General features: G+C 40.2%; 2 protein-coding genes across 4 annotated transcripts in view; one reads left to right on the forward strand and one right to left on the reverse strand.

The window, feature by feature from the left end:
* Positions 1 to 20,418, forward strand: part of LOC133665061 (abl interactor 1-like) — an 82,157-nt gene that overhangs the window by 56,927 nt on the left and 4,812 nt on the right. For 2 of the 3 annotated variants that reach the window (XM_062070223.1, XM_062070224.1), the window contains 2 exons: positions 5,185 to 5,271; positions 8,954 to 9,139. In XM_062070223.1, coding sequence (XP_061926207.1) covers positions 5,185 to 5,271; positions 8,954 to 9,139 — 273 coding nt within the window. The remainder of the gene's footprint in view (positions 1 to 5,184; positions 5,272 to 8,953; positions 9,140 to 20,418) is intronic. The other variant, XM_062070225.1, reaches the window with a different exon arrangement.
* Positions 10,118 to 12,909, reverse strand: LOC133665060 (uncharacterized). Its single transcript, XM_062070221.1, has 2 exons — positions 12,009 to 12,909; positions 10,118 to 11,930 (listed from the first exon to the last, which is right to left on the reverse strand). The coding sequence occupies exons 1-2, from the start codon at positions 12,841 to 12,843 to the stop codon at positions 10,627 to 10,629; spliced, it is 2,139 nt and encodes a 712-aa protein (XP_061926205.1). The 5' UTR covers positions 12,844 to 12,909; the 3' UTR covers positions 10,118 to 10,626.

The raw sequence follows: 20,418 nt of genomic DNA on the forward strand, positions 1-20,418 counted from the left end.
CAGAACAATTTATTAGTCTGATATACCAAGCATGTGCAGGATGTATTGTGTTTTTGCATAAAGTCTCTTTCCATGTTTATTCTGCTTTTATTTCAAATCAGTCAGCCAAGGAAATTCCATTTAGTTTAATCTAGTAGTTTATTTCGGACGTGGTAGAAACTAAGCAAAATGAATGATTATAAAGAGGAAATCATCCTAATAACATTTCAGTAAAGTACAGAAATAGAAACAAATGCTAGAAGTCAAACTTATTTACTCCAACCCATTTAAAAAAAAAAAAAAATGGAATAACTAGCCTTCTTATCATCTCTATTATTATGTACAAAAAACAACACCAGTGAAGTTGGCACGTTGTGTAATTCGTAAATAAAAACAGAATACAATGATTTGCAAATCCTTTTCAACTTATATTCAATTGAGTAGACTGCAAAGACAAGATATTTAATGTTCCAACTTTTTTGCAAATAATCATTAACTTAGAATTTAATGGAACACTTTTCCACTATGCATCAGTCCATCTTAGATTCCGGAGGACACTACGTCCACGGTTTCCAAAAACAATTAGAAATGTGGACTCGTCAGACAACAGAACACTTTTCCACTTTGGAAAAGCTCTTAGATGAGCTCGGGCCCAGCTGGGTGTTGTTGATAAATAGCTGTGGCTTTGCATAGTAGAGTTTAAACGTGCATTTACAGATGTAGCGACCAACTGTAGTTACTGACAGTGGTTTTCTGAAGCGTTCCTGAGCCCATGTGGTGATATCCTTTACACACTGATGTCGCTTTGTCATGCAGTACCGCCTGAGGGATCGAATGTCTGTAGTATTATCGCTTACGTGCAGTGATTTCTCCGGATTCTCTGAACCTTTTGATGATATTACAGACCGTAGACGGTGAAATCCCTACATTCCTTGCAAGAGCTTGTTGAGAAATGTTGTTCTTAAACAATTTGCTCACGCATTTGTTGACAAAGTGGTGACCCTCGCCCCGTCCTTGTTTGTGAATGACTGAGCATTTCATGGAAGCTGTTTTTATACCCAATCATGGCACCCGCCTGTTCCCAATTAGCCTGTTCACCTGTGGGATGTTCCAAATAAGTGTTTGATGAGCGTTCCTCAACTTTCTCTGTCTTTTTTGCCACTCGTGCCAGCTTTTTTGAAACATGTTGCGAGGCATCAAATTCCAAATGAGCCAATTTTTGCAAAAAATAACATAGTTTCCCAGTTCGAATGTTAAATATCTTGTCTTTGCAGTCTTTTCAATTGAATATAAGTTGAAAGGGATTTGCAAATCATCGTATTTTGTTTTTATTTACCATTTACACAACGTGCCAATTTCACTGGTTTTGGGGTTTGTACAATGATGAATTTGCCGGTCTACAATATACACATATATATAGGCACATACTGTACATCAGGGGTCACCAACCTTTTTGAAACCAAGAGCTACTTCTTGGGTACTGATTAATGCGAAGGGCTACCAGTTTGATACACACTTAAATAAATTGCCAGAAATAGCCAATTTGCTCAATTTACCTTTAACTGTATGTTATTATTAATAATTAACGATATTTACACTTAATTGAACGGTTTAAAAGAGGAGAAAACACGAAAAAAATGACAATTACATTTTGAAACATAGTTTATCTTCAATTTCGACTCTTTAAAATTCAAAATTTAACCGAAAAAAAGAAGACAAAAACTAGCTAATTCGAATCTTTTTGAAAAAATTAAAAAAAGAATTTATGGAACATCATTAGTAATTTTTCCTGATAAAGATTAATTTTAGAATTTTGATGACATGTTTTAAATAGGTTAAAATCCAATCTGCACTTTGTTAGAATATATAACAAATTGGACCAAGCTATATTTCTAACAAAGACAAATCATTATTTCTTCTAGATTTTCCAGAACAAAAATTTTAAATGAAATTCAAAAGACTTTGAAATAAGATTTAAATTAGATTCTACAGATTTTCTAGATTTGCCAGAATAATTTTTTTGAATTTTAATCATAATAAGTTTGAAGAAATATTTCTCAAATATTCTTCGTCGAAAAAACAGAAGCTAAAATGAAAAATTAAATTAAAATGTATTTATTATTCTTTACAATAAAAAAATAAAAAATTACTTGAACATTGATCTAAATTGTCAGGAAAGAAGAGGAAGGGATTCAAAAGGTAAAAAGGTATATGTGTTTAAAAATCCTAAAATCATTTTTAAGGTTGTATTTTTTCTCTAAAATTGTCTTTCTGAAAGTAATAAGAAGCAAAGTAAAACAAAATTAATGAATGTATTTAAACAAGTGAAGACCAAGTCTTTAAAATATTTTCTTGGATTTTCAAATTCTATTTGAGTTTTGTCTCTCTTAGAATTAAAAATGTCGGGCAAAGCGAGACCAGCTTGCTAGTAAATAAATACAATTAAAAAAAATAGAGGCAGCTCACTGGTAAGTGCTGCTATTTGAGCTATTTTTAGAACAGGCCAGCGGGCTACTCATCTGGTCCTTACGGGCTACCTGGTGCCCGCGGGCACCGCGTTGGTGACCCCTGCTGTACATAGACAAGTACTAAGTGATGCTAGCTCCAACCAATAACTAGTACCAGTAAATAACTACCCAAATAAGTATAAGAGTAATAATAATACTAATGTAAATGCTGTGTGATTGTTAGAAACCTTCATTCTTGCATATTTTGAAAATCATGCCAAACTAAGGTTGGACATTCTTCTAAGGCCACATTCAAACTGTTCCATAGTTTAACCCCACACACTTTTTTTGTGTTGTGCGTACAACCTTTTGAATTATAACCCCCTTCTATTTCAGCGATACACTTTTGAACATTCCCAGGTCTAACATTTAGGTGAGAATCCTAGTAACGACATTGCCCTCGGGACCCGAACCTGGGTCTACGAGCATGAGCTAAATACCCCATCCCATGGTGCGGCACTTTGATTGATTGATTGATTGATTGAAACTTGTATTAGTAGATTGCCCAGTACAGTACATGTTCCGTACAATTGACCACTAAATGGTAACAGCCCAATAAGTTTTTCAACTTGTTTCAGTGTTTCCCATAAACTGCCAAGATACCTGTGGCGTTGGGGGCGTGGCTATGGGCGTGGTCACCATGACATCATCGATCAATTTGCATAATTTACTACAACGATATGATTTTCTCTAAAAAGGCTCAAAAAATGTATACTTACTAATTAATAATAACAGTTTTGTTTTAAACGTCCATCCATCCATCCATTTTACAATATAATTACAACACTTTATGTACATATTTATATACAGATTTGAACAATAAGTTATTCACTGAAATATATTTATTAATTGTGGTTCTTACAAAAAATATATCTTATAAAATATAAAAGCTAAAATGTCTCTTAAAGCTCTGCCCCTTTAATTAGTGCATACTAAATAATTTAACTTTAGCCTACTACTACAACCATATTATTTACCAGCAACATAAAGTGAAACAGAGGCAGAGGTGTCCTGCCACAGTCAGTAACAAATAAACAGAAAACAGTAGTGGTCAAATACAAATAAGGCAACAAGAGAAGTATCCTACACTTCTCTTTTGTAAAGTAAATCTGAACAGCCTATATGGTCATCTACATCAACTATATGATTTGCCTGAGAAGCTGGACAGGACAAAAAAAAAAATAATAAAAAAATAAAAAAATTAAAACCTTTTTTTTTAATTTTTTTATTTGTGGCGGACGTAATTCTTTCGTGGTGGGCCGCCACGAATAAATGAATGTGTGGGAAACACTGTGTTTAAGTCGGGGTCCATGTTAATCAATTCATGGTATAAATATATACTATCATCATAATACAGTCATCACACAAGTTAATCATCAGAGTATATACATTGAATTATTTACATTATTTACAATCCGGGGGTCGGGGCGGGGGGGTTAGGTTTGGTTACTTTCAGCACTAGCTCTTAAGTTTGTCGGGGAGTGATACAACAGTATAAATCAATGTGTTTTTCTTTAAAATAAACATAATTACCTGATTGTAAGGCATATGTGTTTGCCAAAAAACGTACTTTTAGGTAAAAAACCCCAAAAGAAAGATAGTTCTAATAGTGACATGCCAAGGCCGATAATGGCTTTTTTGCCGATATTCCGATATTGTCGAACTCTTAATTACCGATTCCGATATCAACCGATACCGATATATACAGTCGTGGAATTAACACATTATTATGCCTAATTTTGTTGTGATGCCCCGCTGGATGCATTAAACAATGTAACAAAGGTTTTCCAAAATAAATCAACTCAAGTTATGGGAAAAAAATGCCATATTTATTATTGAAGTCACAAAGTGCATTATTTTTTTTGGGGACATGCTCTCCCTGAGAGAGCATGAGGAGGCTGAGGTGGGCGGGGTGGTTTAGGGGATAGCGAGGGGTGTATATTGTAGCGTCCCGGAAGAGTTAGTGCTGCAAGGGGTTCTGGGTATTTGCTCTGTTGTGTTTATGTTGTGTTACGGTGCGGATGTTCTCCCGAAAATGTGTTCGTCATTCTTGTTTGGTGTGGGTTCACATGTAACAGTGTTAAAGTTGTTTATACGGACACCCCCGGTGTGACCTGTATGGCTGTTGACCAAGTATGCCTTGTGTGTGTGAAAAGCCGAAGATATTATGTGATCGGGCCGGCATGCAAAGGCAGTGCCTTTAAGGTTTATTGGCGCTCTGTACTTCTCCCTACGTCCGTGTACACAGCGGCGTTTTAAAAAGTCATACATTTTACTTTTTGAAACCGATACCGATAATTTCCGATATTACATTTTAAAGCATTTATCGACATCTCTAATAAATACAATGACAAGCCACTAAACAGAGGACGTCTGTACAGGATAAAATACCTTTTTAATGTGGAGACCGCCTGGAAAACAAAGACGTGCCATGTCTTTCTTATCACAATTGCATTTTCACCTTGCTCTTATAGTCGTGTAGTGCTTTATTGCTGCTCTCACTGACCTTGCTGTACTAAAGCCTAGATGTAAACACAAAGGATCTATTTTGCTCACTCCCAAGCTTTATATTTCTGTTCTATGGTCACCCACTTGTTTTGTGCCTCTTTTTCACCCGCTTCTCTTTCTCTCGGCCCTCCACACCCCCCCCCATTCTTTCCGCCACCGCCTCATGTCGCCTGGTCGGTTGCCGCTCTAGTGTCTGTGGCCCCTCCGCCGCCTCCGATGGTCCAGCTGACTCCGCAGATACCCTTGACCGGCTTTGTGGCCAGAATGCAAGAGAGCAGTAAGTACTTGGAATGTTCTGTTGGTACTGGGGGCCGTTGCCTTTTCCAGTGGTTCTTAAGTGGTTTTCCCATTATATATGCAGTATGTTTCTAACTAAGTACCCACTAGAGTGCCTTCATGTATTCCTGGGGGGTTACTAGTACCACTACTATTCTACAGTGCATTTCATACGTGGGCCTTCACTGAGGATTTAACCCAGTTTTTTTCAACCAGTGTGCCGTGAGATACCGTCTGGTGTGCCGTGGGAGATTATGTCATTTCACCTATTTGGGTTAAAAATATTTTTTGCAAACCAGTAGTTATAATCCGCAAATGTGCCTTTGTTGAGTGTCTGTGCTGTGTAGAGTTCGGCAGAGTAACCGTGTAATACTCTTCCATATCAGTAGATGGACAGCGGAAGGCAGTGTTCAGGTAAAAAGGTATCTAACGCTTGAACCAAAAATAAACAAAAGGCGAGTGCCGCTAAAAAAAGGCATTGAAGCTTAGGGAAGGCTATGCTAAACGAAGCTAAAACTGAACTGGCTGCAAAGTCAACAAAAACGGAATGCTGGACGACAGCAAAGACTTACAGCGTGTGGAGCAGCAGACGGCGTCCACAAAGTACATCGGAACATGACAATCAACAATAAATTAGGAGCGCAAGAAAAGAACTAAAACACTACACACAGGAAAACAGCAAAAAAAAACTCCAAATAAGTCACGGCGTGATGTGACAGGTGGTGACTGTACACCTCGGGATGATACTCCAAACCGGTTTTCCCGGTTGTTTGATAAGAAAAGAACAGAGTCCTCGGACTCGAATCCCTTTTTGAGAACCGGTACCCGTTATCGAGACCACTATAGTAAAGGAAAAGAGTTGATTCTTTATTCGAATCCCGTCCCGACTAGAAATGCTCCGTGGGACATCACAAGAATTGACATCACGTAGCTCAGTCATTAGGCGCAGATAGCGAAAGCAGGAAAACAATGGACGGGAAAAAGCGCTCCAAGGTGTAATAAAGTTCAAAACAAAAGCTATAATCCATCCAATAACTTTACTGAGAGATTTTAGCAGGATAAAACACATGACCAACACTTTTACGACCAACCGGAAACATAGCAACCAGGCTAGCAACGCACCTCCTTTACGGCAGCTGTCGCAACGTTCTTAAAACAACCGCAGCACATACATATATATACAACACATCTCCCTTTTTTAACTTTTGTTTTTCTTTACTTGTAAACAAAACAAAATCACACTGTAGATGTGTTGTCTGTCTAATTATAAATAATGCAGACGAGGCGTGTTGGCTGAGTTCTTGACGTTTACTTTCACAGCGTGGCAACATGCAACACTTTTCGGGGCTACCGCGCATGCTCGTAACTCCCGTTGCATGCTGGGTAGTGTAGTTGTTATATTCTCTCGCTCATAACATTTTTCCCCCTATAAAGAAATAATGTTAACTCAATAAAGTGTATTTCTTTTTTTTAGCTTTAACTTTTCATTTTTTTAGCATTGTAACCACATTTGCAAACAACTTTTCTCTTCATAGAATTTTCTTTCAATAAAGAAATAAAGTGCAAAAATGTCAAAGCATCATAACAAACAGTTATGTTCCAATAGCAGCAGAAGTGCACTTTTTGGAGAGCTGTATTATTTTCAGTTTTGTGCCCAAGGGACTGATTTTATTTAACACTATATTATTATTTATACACCTATGGTGATCACAGAGACAGGTTGTTTTTGTGTTACTGTATATATTTGTTTCTCTGAAAAATCCCACTTAATATACTTTGGGTAACAACAGTCAATATTTATTTATTTTATTTTTTTAGGTGGGTAACAGTCAATATTTATTTATTTATTAGATTTTATTTTTTATTATATAATAAAAGTGAGCTTTTGTTAAACCAAATATTGTGTGTTTTTTCCCATATACAACAACCTATCTGGACTCGATAAGAGAATCGATAAGGAATCGGTTCGATAAGAGGATTCGATAATGGGCTCGAACTCGATAATTCCTTATCAAACATCATCCCTATGTACACCTACTTTGAGACAAAAGCTATAGCGATGCATGCTTGGTTATGGTTTGAATTCATATCCAAAAATTGCGAGAACAACTTTTTTATTGTCAATATCGGCTGCTGAGTTTCATTTTTTTTATGTTGTCTGCTGGTGATGTGCCTCGGGATTTTTTCAATGGCTCAGAAAAGGTTGAAAAACACTGGTTTAGCGAGCTTATCAGTCTGACTAAATTGAATTGGTTTTAGCATTTAATGTGCAGAATGCATCAAAGTATGCTGTATTTTTTTTTCTGGATGTGGACCTGGCTAGAAAAGGTTCAGGCATCCCTTCTGGACCCGAGAGTGTCGCTTTTGCGTTTTGTGGAGACATAGATGATGGCGGTCAAGATGAATACAAAATACATAACGTGTCCCAGCATCCACCTGCTGTTCCACATCGAATCTGCCTGCTGTGTGACTTTCACGCTCATACCTCATCTGGGTCCATGGGAGGTTGCCATGACGATGGACGGCGTTAAGCTCACGTCCTGTTCTGTCTCCGGCTGAGGGGACGGACGGACGGGACCTGACGCCGCCACCACCGCCCCATTGGCCCAAACGGTCTGCTGGTGTGTGATCCATCATGACATGAGTGGGCACATTTTAAAGCATGAACACCTCTAACATTATTGAGTTGCCCTCTAGTGGCTGGAAAAAAGAATGCATTTTATTGAAAAAGTATAATAGGATAGGACTTTATTGTCATTGCACAAGTACAACGAAACTATGTTTTCAGCACAAACCCGTTCAAGAGTAGACAAACAAACAGAACAGGAACGCTGATAAAAGATAAGAAAAAGGTAAAACACTGGGGATGAAGATGAGTAAAAATATACAATCTAGACTGGGCTCCTAAGGGGGCCTAGTCTGGAGTGGGAAAAATCCTCCATGCAATGCACACATAAACACGTTACATTTAATCACGACAACTCGCAACAGGGGGGGGGGGGGTTGGGACCCTGGAGGTCGACTGCTGCTATGAAGCGCTGCCAGCCGTGCATCACCCCGAGGGGAAACAAGCGGTGGTGAAGGCGTGGGGTGGGAGAGGGGTGTGTGTGTGTGTGTATGTGCCCATTGTCTTGGGTGTGATGATGTGATGTTCATAGACTGGGGCCGTTCTGCATGCAAGCAAAAGTTCGACTCCGGGTGTCGTTGAGGAGGGAGGGAGGTCAAAAGCGTCCATCATTGAGGTGTCCTCGGGGGTGTTTTCAGAACAGCCTGTTCCGGTTGTTCACAGCGACAATGCCATTCGAGGGAGTCAAATCGTAGATTAGGATGTTTGTTTTCCGCGAGCAGACAATACAATGACTTGTCTGTTCTATTCGCCCATGCTAGCTGCTCTCATATTCAATTTTTCTTAAAAAACTATTAAAATCGAGATGTAAATCATTAATAGACATGCATACAATTATAAATCAGTTATATCAAATAAATTATACCTAATGAAGTATTTAATTATATACAGTTAACAGTATATAATCTGTTTTCTCCCTTGTTTTTAAATACAGAAGCGTGTTTTTTTTCCTGAAACTAACGTCTAAATTAGTTACCAGACCTAGTTTAGTAATCAAAATGTCCACACTATTGGATGTTCATGTCAAGCTGAGTACATAACTATTTGTCATCTCCAGTTACAGACAGCCCGGCTCCGCCTCCTCCGCCACCGCCAGAAGACATGGGCGTGTTTGAGGAGCCCTCGCCCCCGCCGCCGCCCCCGCCCGTCGACTACGAAGAGGAGGACGCCGCGGTGGTCCATTACAGTGACCCCTACGCTGACGGAGATCCGCACTGGGCCCCGAAGGTCTACTTGGAGAAAGGTACACGCAAACTTCAATTTGGAGTCACTTCACGTCCACACTGTTTCTGCAGGTATCAACAATTCTAATTGAATGCCTTTTTTTTTTAAAGCAACTTAAAACAAATTCAGTGCCCACGCCCGACTGCAGATCGTTATTATATATCAATATTTTTTTAGATCTTTAAGATGGAAACTGTAGTTGCCATTATGATGTTCTCAAATGACCGTAAGTCTTGAACTATACACACCCATTGTCAAGTTCCACTTATTGACTCCGTAAAGGACACCAGGACAACTCGGATTTCCAATTGATCAACTTTATTTATCCAACTTTTTGGCTTTGTTGGTTTCTTTTCTGTTGATCTTCATTCAATCAGGTTGTTAACCTTCGAACACAAGTGTTAACAATGGAAAAACAATATATGTACAGGTATTTACAAAAAGGTTCAAATTCAACTGACTCAAACAGGTATTATTTTTAAAGTTAAATTTGCAAACTTTTAAATACCATTGTTTAAACTTTTAAGTTATCTAACATTACTTTTCAAAAGGACTCTAGACACTTAGATTAAATGCATGTGAATGCACTGTCAAATTAACCAGTTTCAGTAAAATGAAACAAGTAAATCAGAAAAGTAGTTTTAGTCACTTTAAAGAAGTCAAAATTAATTGATCATTTAATTTAATCAATCAATCGTTTAATTACTTAATCGCTCACTCAATTAATCATTTAACTAATCATGCAATTAAGTAATCAATCATGTAAATTCATTACCATGATGGAACTGAGTAAATCCACCAAACGGAGTAAAGGTAAGTAAAAGGTAAGTATAATTAGCTTAATTAATAAGGTAGCTTAATTAGTAAGGTAAGTATAAAGGTAAGTATAATTAGCTTAACTTTAAGCAAAAGTTTTAACATTTTTATCCTTCAACTTTGCTTTTATCTTTATTACTTTTAACTTTGAACCATAATCTTTGACTTTTTATCCCTTTAAATTGAGCTTATTTAACAATTCAATTAACTCAAGCTTTTTAATTATCAAACAGTAAGAAAATACCCAGATGCAATCAATGCTCAAGGTTGGAGTAAATTTGCTGTGGTTCAAACTAAAAACAATTTAAGACAGGTAAGTAAACCAACATGTCAAGGTGAGTTTTAACAAATAAGCATTTCAGCATATTGCAAAGTGGGTATATTCACCGACCATTGGTGTGTTGGAAGTCTTTTAAAGATGGATCTTGTAGATTTTTGCGTCTTGCCGCTCTGCTTGCTTGCATGAAATGAGACAGCACCACCATTCCTTAACAGCTGCCTTGAATCAGCCAATTGGTGGCCATCTTGACCTTGGTGTTCTGGGAAATGTAGTTCTTTCTGGTACTTCACCAAGGAGTTAGATTAAGGAGGAGACAGCTCCTTACTTCCAGGGCAGGGACACTTCATTCACACTGAGTTTCAACTCCACACCTCCCACTTGGCCCTCATGGTTTTCAAAACCCAATGGGGTCACACAGGTCCTTCTTTCCTTTGTTCTTCAATGGGAATTAGAATGATGAGGCGTCTGACATCCCTATGCAGGATTGTTGCTGGGATTTGATGTCTGAGCCTCTTGGTTTTCGTGGTCGGTTTTTCTTTGTCGCTTGTCTTCTTGATGGGGACAGGATAGCTGGGAAAGGTCCTCACAAGCACGTCTCTTACGATGCCTTTGCTGTCCGTATTGGCTCTGACTACTCTGGCCAGCTTGTACTGTCCTCTCAGGGCATTTTGGTCAGCCAACCAGACCACATCTCCGACAGAAACATTTCGCTCTTTGGTGTGCCATTTGTTTCTTATGAAGAGGTTGGGTCCAGCTAGTTGGCTCCATTTCTTCCAGAATTTGGTGACTTCAGCTTGAATTACTTGCAGTCTTTTATAAGGATAGCGATCAAACTGGAAGTCTCCAGGATCTCCCTTAGGGTTGGCACGCCCTAGGAGCAGAGAGTTCGGGGTGATGTATTCCACACAGTCTTCCCCGCTTTGAGTTCTTGCATCGATTGGTCGCTCATTTGCAAGGTTGGCAGCCATGTAGAGGAAGGTTTGAAATTCACCCCAGGTGAAGACACCATCTCCGCCGACATTGGTCAGGGCCCGTTTGACCACTCTGACAGCCGCTTCTGCAGCACCATTTCTGTGGGGAGAATCCGCAGGGTGGATCTTCCAGGACCATTCTGTTCCATGGTTGGCAGCCATGTCTTCGACTTGAGACTTGTCCAGTCGGTCAAGGAATGTGTACAGCTGTTCCAGAGCAGGTTTGGCGCCCACAAAATTTGTGCCGGGGTCTGACCAGAGCTTCCTGGGATGTCCTCTGAGTGACGTGAACCTCTGATAGGCGAGGAGGAAGCCTTGGGATGACTGGTCACTCACTAGTTCAGTGTGTATGGCACGGGAGGCCATGCAACTGAAGACAATTCCCCACACTTTCAGTCTGGTTCTTTTCTTGACTTCATCCTTCACTTCATAAGGGCCGAATAGGTCCATGGTTGTGAATTCAAAAGGAGCAGCTGGGGTGGTTCGCTCTGGAGGTAAGTCTGCCATGATTTGTTGACACTTTTTTGCTCTGTTCTTTCTGCAAACTATGCAGCTGTCAACTACTTTCTTGGCAATTCTCCGGCCCTTTATTATCCACGCTGTCTTCCTCATCCGTAGAAGGGTTCCTGCTACCCCCTCGTGGTTAGCGTCATGGGATTCTTGTGCCAGCAATGTTGACACCCATGCTTCAAATGGCAAGACTGGCACGGCTGTCTCATCTTCGTTAAATATCTGGATCCTCCCTGCACAAACGAGGAGTCCAGTTTTCACATCTTTGAATACTGCCAATCTGCTCAGAGTAGTGACTGGGAATGTTACACCTTCTTGAGCTGCGAGGAAGACGTCTTCACGTGCACCTTCTAGTTCAGTGCCAGCCAATCCAGCCTGCTTGGGTGTTGCCTCCCACTTTGGTTGTCCTGGGTTCGACCTCCTCTTCAGCCACTGCTCGGCAGCTCGTCGTGTCCAGGCAACAACTCTGATCAGTTTTGTCAGGCTACTGAACCTTTTTACAACCACAAGATGTTTCACCCAGCTAGTGGGTTTTCTTCTTGGCATAATAGGTTTCGATTCTTCACAGGGACTTTCCTTTTCCGGAGTGGCCAGTGGGTCTTCTTTTTGCCGACTCATCTTAGCTTGAGCTCTGGTCAGTGCAGCAGAGAATGCCTTTCTTTGAAGCTTGTTTACACTCTCCCTGGCCTGGGCTGCAACTTCTCCAGCTGACTGAATAGGCCACTCCTCCACTGGCCACTTCAGGAACTCTGGTCCGTTTTGCCATGTGGATTCCTCATTTAAGTCTTTGGGATTGCCTCCTCTTGTTATTAAGTCAGCAATGTTCAGATCTCCTCTGACCCACCACCAGTCTTGCACTGGCCCGGACATCTGGATTTCGCCCACTCTGTTGGCGAAGAAGGTTTGGTATCCGTATGATTCTCGTTGGATGGCCCCGAGGACTGTTTGACTGTCCAGTAGGTGGAACCATTTCTCAATCTTCATACGGGCATGTTTCTCCACGTACTTCCGAATTCTGGCAGCAAAGACTGCGCCACAGATTTCTGCTTTTACAGCATCTCCCTTTTGGTCCAGGGGTGTCAGTTTGGCCTTTGCTTCCACGAATCGAACTTCAGTTCCGTGACTTGTCTCCCATCTGACGTACATCACAGCACCATAGGTTTTGTCACTTCCGTCAGAAAATGTGATGCCGTAGGGTTTCCCTTTCCAGTCGGGCGGTGTGAGGCTCCTGTGGAATTTCACCTTTCCAAGCTGGGCATATTCCTCGAAGAGCTGTATGGCTTCTTCCCTGAGTCTTTCTGAAAGAGGTTGATCCCAGGTTTCTTGGGTCAGCTTGCCACCCCCTCCTTCTTGGAATGCTTTACGGACGAGAATTGCTCCCTTCTGCTTGACCGGTGCAACTAGGCCGATTGGGTAGTACAGTGCAGCAACTTGGCTTAGGAGAGCTCTCCTCGTCAGTGGGTTAGGCGTTTCAGCTCTCACCTCCTCTTCAAGAAGATCTTTGCCAACTCTCATCTTTTTCTTCCTATTGGAAAAGTTAACCGCCGTCAGCATGTACAGTTTGTCTTTGTCCACCTGGTAGCCGATGCCCAGGGCTTTGTTCTCTCCTTCTCTTATTTGGTTTGGAAGAATCAAGGTGTTTCCTTGCTCTGGCTTTAGGACATCCGCTTCAGTTTCTTTCCTCCCACTTTGCCCTGACCTGACCCATGGTTTGAGGAAGAAGCCTCCAGCCTTTAGGATCTCTTCAACTCCAGCTGTGATTTGGTCAAGTCTGTTCAGGTCATTGTGGGAGGTCAACAGGTCATCCACGTAGCTGTCTTCTTCAATGACTCTGCGTTCATCCTGCAGGTGAGTGAAGTTGGGCAGACTTGCAGTTTCCCTCATGGCCAATTGAGCAATGCAGCCAGCAGGTTTGTCGCCCATATTGACTCTGGTGACGGCATACTCACTGATTTCCTCTTCTGGGCTGTCTCTCCACAGGAACCTGTGCAGATGCATCTCTCGCTCTTCCAACCAGACAGAGTTATACATCTTTCTGATGTCGCCCAGAGCTGCGTTCACTCCTTCTCTGAATCGGAGCAGGACAGCTCTGATGGGGTTGAGAACATCTGGTCCTTTTAGGAGAAGATCATTCATGCTCACTCCGTTGTATTTTTGGCTGCTGTTCCAGACAATACGAACTGGTGTAGTCACTGAATGGGGATTTGGCGCCACCAAGTGGCTGACATACCAAACTGGTCCTTTCCACTTCTCCATGACTTCACTGGTGAGTTTTATGGCTGCGCCTCTTTGGACCATTTCATGGATCTGGGTGGAATATGCAACTTTCCAGTCTGGGTCTTTGCTCAGTTGCTTTTCCATTCTCAAGAAGCAAGCTTGGACTGCTCTTTTGTTGTTGGGGAGAGAGGCTGGATTTTCAGTCCAGGGATATTTGGCATCCCAGTGTGGAGTTGAGGAGTGAGAGTCCTCCATCTTGTAGGTGAGTCCTCCTTTAATGATCTCAAACTCCCTCTCCTCCGCCAGGGTCATGTCCTTTCCTCCTGGAGGACAGTTTCCACACCGGCAGCTTCCACATTTCGGCTCACATGCAGCTCCGATGCTGTCCCAGTGCCACCAATCAAGAAATTCACGGTTACTGGCAGATGTAGTTGCGTGGGCCACATCGTCCTGCTGTAGCCGGCCTGGCTCAGACGCTGGGACTGTGATCTCTTGGTATCGGACAGCAGCGGTTCTCATGGAGCGGGCAAAGTGGGTTCTTGACTCATATGCTGCCACCTCCACTTCTTCGAGCAAGTCAGGGTGTGCTCCACCGACTGTTTTGCCCAGGGGGCTCTCCCATAGGACAAGGTCACCGATGACTTTTAGTCTTTGGGGTGCGAGTCGTCCCTCGCGATGGCTTATGAGGAGCTCGACTTCCTCTGGTCTTTCTAACTCCTCAAGCTGGACATCTGGGAAGAAGCTTTTCAACTTTTCGGGTTCAGTTGCTTGATGGACCTTTGCAATTTGCTCCAGGCCATAGCAGACCAGTTGATGTGCTCGCTCAGTCCCCTTGGGAGTCTTGACTCGGACCTTCAGGAGGTACCTTTTCGTCCTGACTTTCATTGTCATGCCTCCAACTCCATGTACGACCAGCGCTATGTCTTCACTTCTCAGGCCAAGTCTTTCGGCAGCTTTGTGAGTGATGTAATTTGTGTCGGATGCCAGGTCTATAAGTGTGCCAATCTTCTGACCTGCGTTAGCTGTGACCATCATCAACATCATCATCACTGGTAACTCAGCCAGCCCAGTTTCCTTCAGCAGTTCAGACTGGCCCGCTGATTTGAGAGTCATTGAGGCTCGGTTTGAGAATGCCTTTCTGCCCTTCTCTGCCAGTTCTGGGGCAAGTTGTGACAAGAAGGCCTCCTGTTCCTCAGTGAATTTACCTTTTCCTTCTTTTCCTCCTTTTGCACCTTTGCTTCCTTCTCTTCTGGCCTCTGCTGTTGGGCATAGGAAGTAGTGGTGGTCAGGTGTGCCGCTTGCCCTTTTGCAGTCTTGGTTTCCGCATAGGAAGGTGTCTCTGCAGTAGCCACCTGCGTCGTGATACCCAAGACACTTCCTGCACGCTCCCAGCTTCTTCAGGGCCATTTTCTTCTCATGTAGCTTCAAGCCTTTAAACTTCTTGCAAAAGTAGATCTTGTTGGTGTGCCCACCACCACCACAAATGCCACAGACCTCGTCACCATCTTTACTCGTAGCCCTGGTAGATGCAAACTTTCTTTCTGGCTTCTTCCTGTCTGCTTCTTCCGCTTTGTCCACCAGCTTTAGTTGCTCGAGTCGTTCCAGTATTTCCTCCTGGCTCTTTAGGAACTTTAGGAGCATATCAAAATGGTTGTCTGGGGTTACACGGTTGGTGGGCTCAACCATATACATCAGCCAGTCTCTTTTTATGAAATCTGGTAACTTGCTTTCAATCGACCTGATGACGAGGGGGTTTCTGATGGCTCCAGAGTTTCCTAGCTCCGTCAGGTCAGCCAGGGCCTTCTCCACAGCTTGTATTAGGTCAATGACCTTCCTGGGCTGGTTCCCCTTGACTTGTGCCATCTTGTCCAGCGCTTCCAAGATTTCGACTGTGATCGTTGATTTGTTGCCGTACCTGTTTTCGAGGACCCTGAAGATATCTGTTGCTGTGGTGTAGGTGGACAGTCTTAGTTCCTTGGCAATGGAATCACTGACGCTCTCCAACAGCTGGATCTTCTTTACCTCTGGTGATCCAGTCGGCTCCCCTTGTTTCTGGAGGCTCTCCCAATCCTTCTTCCACCTGTGAAAGTCTATTTTGCTCCCATGGAAGACTGGTAGGGATGTAGGCTTTATCCTCACAATGGGATGTGTTGGTTGGCCAGGTCGTCCTCCTGCACCTTGATCAGCCAGCCTCCTGGATGTGGCGAATTCAGCTTTCCTCAACTTGAGCCTGTAGTGAGCTGCTTTCACTTGTGTTAGTTTGTCATCCATCTCGTCCTTTAAGTGCTGAGGGATCCATTTCTCCCAATGGGCCATGGTATGGATGGTAACACTCACCGTCTCATTCAGCTGGGTGAGGTAAACGTCATAGCCTTCCACGTTGTTGCTTTCAACTGCTACATTTTCAGCCCTTTGAATGGCGTCCTCTGCCTCGGAAATCGCTGCCTTCAGCTCAGTCTTCCCGTATCTTCCCCACAGGTTGGTCTGGACAATGTCCTTGATTTCTGCCATCTTATCTTCGGCATCTTTTATAGTTGCTCGGATGTCATCCTCCTGCTGTTTCTCGAGCTCCCCATCTGGGTCATCCTTCTTGACGTCAGCCTCCAGGCCAATCTTGAAGTCCTCGTTGGCATCCAGCAGTGATGTGAAACGGTCGGCAAACTTGGCAAACTCCTCTTTTAGTTCGGATTGCAGCATGGTGCCTGCTCCTCTGGAGATCAGGTTGGCCACTCTGGTCAGGTTCCTCTTGGCTGTCGTCCTCTCCTGCTTGAGGATCACGGCAGTCTTCCCCAATACCTCTTCGGCCATCTTTATCCCGTTTTCTCCGGCGTCCACAGCTCCCCTGGGTCTTGAGGCCTTTGATCTTCACTGTCCAGGGCTGGTCCGTGGTTAACAACTGTCAAGTTCCACTTATTGACTCCGTAAAGGACACCAGGACAACTCGGATTTCCAATTGATCAACTTTATTTATCCAACTTTTTGGCTTTGTTGGTTTCTTTTCTGTTGATCTTCATTCAATCAGCTTGTTAACCTTCGAACACAAGTGTTAACAATGGAAAAACAATATATGTACAGGTATTTACAAAAAGGTTCAAATTCAACTGACTCAAACAGGTATTATTTTTAAAGTTAAATTTGCAAACTTTTAAATACCATTGTTTAAACTTTTAAGTTATCTAACATTACTTTTCAAAAGGACTCTAGACACTTAGATTAAATGCATGTGAATGCACTGTCAAATTAACCAGTTTCAGTAAAATGAAACAAGTAAATCAGAAAAGTAGTTTTAGTCACTTTAAAGAAGTCAAAATTAATTGATCATTTAATTTAATCAATCAATCGTTTAATTACTTAATCGCTCACTCAATTAATCATTTAACTAATCATGCAATTAAGTAATCAATCATGTAAATTCATTACCATGATGGAACTGAGTAAATCCACCAAACGGAGTAAAGGTAAGTAAAAGGTAAGTATAATTAGCTTAATTAATAAGGTAGCTTAATTAGTAAGGTAAGTATAAAGGTAAGTATAATTAGCTTAACTTTAAGCAAAAGTTTTAACATTTTTATCCTTCAACTTTGCTTTTATCTTTTAACTTTGAACCATAATCTTTGACTTTTTATCCCTTTAAATTGAGCTTATTTAACAATTCAATTAACTCAAGCTTTTTAATTATCAAACAGTAAGAAAATACCCAGATGCAATCAATGCTCAAGGTTGGAGTAAATTTGCTGTGGTTCAAACTAAAAACAATTTAAGACAGGTAAGTAAACCAACATGTCAAGGTGAGTTTTAACAAATAAGCATTTCAGCATATTGCAAAGTGGGTATATTCACCGACCATTGGTGTGTTGGAAGTCTTTTAAAGATGGATCTTGTAGATTTTTGCGTCTTGCCACTCTGCTTGCTTGCATGAAATGAGACAGCACCACCATTCCTTAACAGCTGCCTTGAATCAGCCAATTGGTGGCCATCTTGACCTTGGTGTTCTGGGAAATGTAGTTCTTTCTGGTACTTCACCAAGGAGTTAGATTAAGGAGGAGACAGCTCCTTACTTCCAGGGCAGGGACACTTCATTCACACTGAGTTTCAACTCCACACCCATATGTTGTCAATATTCAGTGTTTTATCTTTCATAGCTAATATTGTAAATCCCACATTTTTTCCCCATCTTCACACAGTAAAAAAAATTAAATTCCATTCTGTTTTTTTAAGGCGGTCTGTCGTAACGTTTTAGCATTCAGAGATTATTGTAAGGTTTTGTATTAAGTGTTTCTAACAGGAAGTCCTTCATACCGACAGCCATCGGACTGTATAATGCATATGTTCCTTTTTGACTGTACTTAAATGTATAATAGACTGTATTTATATTAGTTACATGTGAATGATGCTGTATAATAGACTGTATTTATATTATTCACATGTGAATGATGCTGTATAATAGACTGTATTTATATTATTCACATGTGAATGATGCTGTATAATAGACTGTATTTATATTATTCACATGTGAATAATGCTGTATAATAGACTGTATTTATATTATTCACATGTGAATAATGCTGTATAATAGACTGTATTTATATTATTCACATGTGTATAATGCTGTATAATAGACTGTATTTATATTATTCACATGTGAATAATGCTGTATAATAGACTGTATTTATATTATTCACATGTGAATAATGCTGTATAATAGACTGTATTTATATTATTCACATGTGAATAATGCTGTATGATAGACGGTATTTATATATTTCACATGTGAATAATGCTGTATAATAAACTGCATTTATATTATTTACATGTGAATAATAATCCTGTATAATAGACTGTATTTATATTATTCACATGTGAATAATGCTGTATATTAGACTGTATTAATATTATTCACATGTGAATAATGCTGTATAATAGACTGTATTTATATTAGTCACATGTGAATAATGCTGTATAATAGACTGTATTTATATTCACATGTGAATAATGCTGTATAATAGACTGCATTTATATTATTTACATGTGAATAATAATGCTGTATAATAGACTGTATTTATATTATTCACATGTGAATAATGCTGTATAATAGACTGTATTTATATTATTCACATGTGAATAATGTTGTATAAAAGACTGTATTTATATCATTCACATGTGAATAATGCTGTATAATAGACTGTATTTATATTATTCACATGTGGATAATGCTGTATAATAGACTGTATTTATATTATTCAAATGTGAATGATGCTGTATAATAGACTGTATTTATATTATTCACATGTGAATGATGCTGTATAATAGACTGTATTTATATTATTCAAATGTGAATAATGCTATATAATAGACTGTATTTATATTCACATGTGAATAATGCTGTATAATAGACTGTATTTATATTATTCACATGTGAATAATGCTGTATAATAAACTGCATTTATATTATTTACATGTGAATAATAATCCTGTATAATAGACTGTATTTATATTATTCACATGTGAATAATGCTGTATATTAGACTGTATTAATATTATTCACATGTGAATAATGCTGTATAATAGACTGTATTTATATTAGTCACATGTGAATAATGCTGTATAATAGACTGTATTTATATTCACATGTGAATAATGCTGTATAATAGACTGCATTTATATTATTTACATGTGAATAATAATGCTGTATAATAGACTGTATTTATATTATTCACATGTGAATAATGTTGTATAAAAGACTGTATTTATATCATTCACATGTGAATAATGCTGTATAATAGACTGTATTTATATTATTCACATGTGAATAATGCTGTATAATAGACTGTATTTATATTATTCACATGTGGATAATGCTGTATAATAGACTGTATTTATATTATTCACATGTGAATGATGCTGTATAATAGACTGTATTTATATTATTCACATGTGAATAATGCTGTATAATACACTGTATTTATGTTATTCACTTGTGAATGATGCTGTATAATAGACTGTTATTCACATGTGAATAATGCTGTATAATAGATTGTATTTATATTATTCACATGTGAATAATGCTGTATAATAGACTGTAGCATTGGTTAGCTTGCAGTCATGCACTGACCAAATATGCCTGATGAGCACTCCAACAAGTCAACAACGTCAACAAAGCGCACCTTTGTGCATTCACGCCCAGCATAAAACGTTTGGTGGACAAAATGAGACAAAGAAGGAGTGGAAGATTTTTGACATGTAAACAAACTGTTGCGTCACAGTCCACACACACACTATGGTGAGTTCAAGAACCGCCGAAATCAATCAATCAATCAATCAATGTTTATTTATATAGCCCTAAATCACAAGTGTCTCAAAGGGCTGTACAAGCCACAACGACATCCTCGGTGTCAAATGAGTAGGACAAAACGATGTTCACCAAGTAGTGTCCTCAGTGAAGCATACACACTAATATATTAAACAGTGGGGCTTTCTAACAATTGGGAAAGTTTGTGTCATGTT

Source organism: Entelurus aequoreus, linkage group LG14, assembly GCF_033978785.1.
Source record: "Entelurus aequoreus isolate RoL-2023_Sb linkage group LG14, RoL_Eaeq_v1.1, whole genome shotgun sequence".
NCBI classification, from domain to species: Eukaryota; Metazoa; Chordata; class Actinopteri; order Syngnathiformes; family Syngnathidae; genus Entelurus; species Entelurus aequoreus.

Coding starts and splice junctions, on each gene's coding strand:
- LOC133665060 (XM_062070221.1), bottom strand. CDS start 12,843: ATGTACGTCAGATGGGAGACAAGTCACGGAACTGAAGTTCGATTCGTG. Junction 11,931..12,008: donor CTTCCTCGCAGCTCAAGAAG/GTGTAACATTCC, acceptor TCGTTTGTGCAG/GGAGGATCCAGATATTTAAC.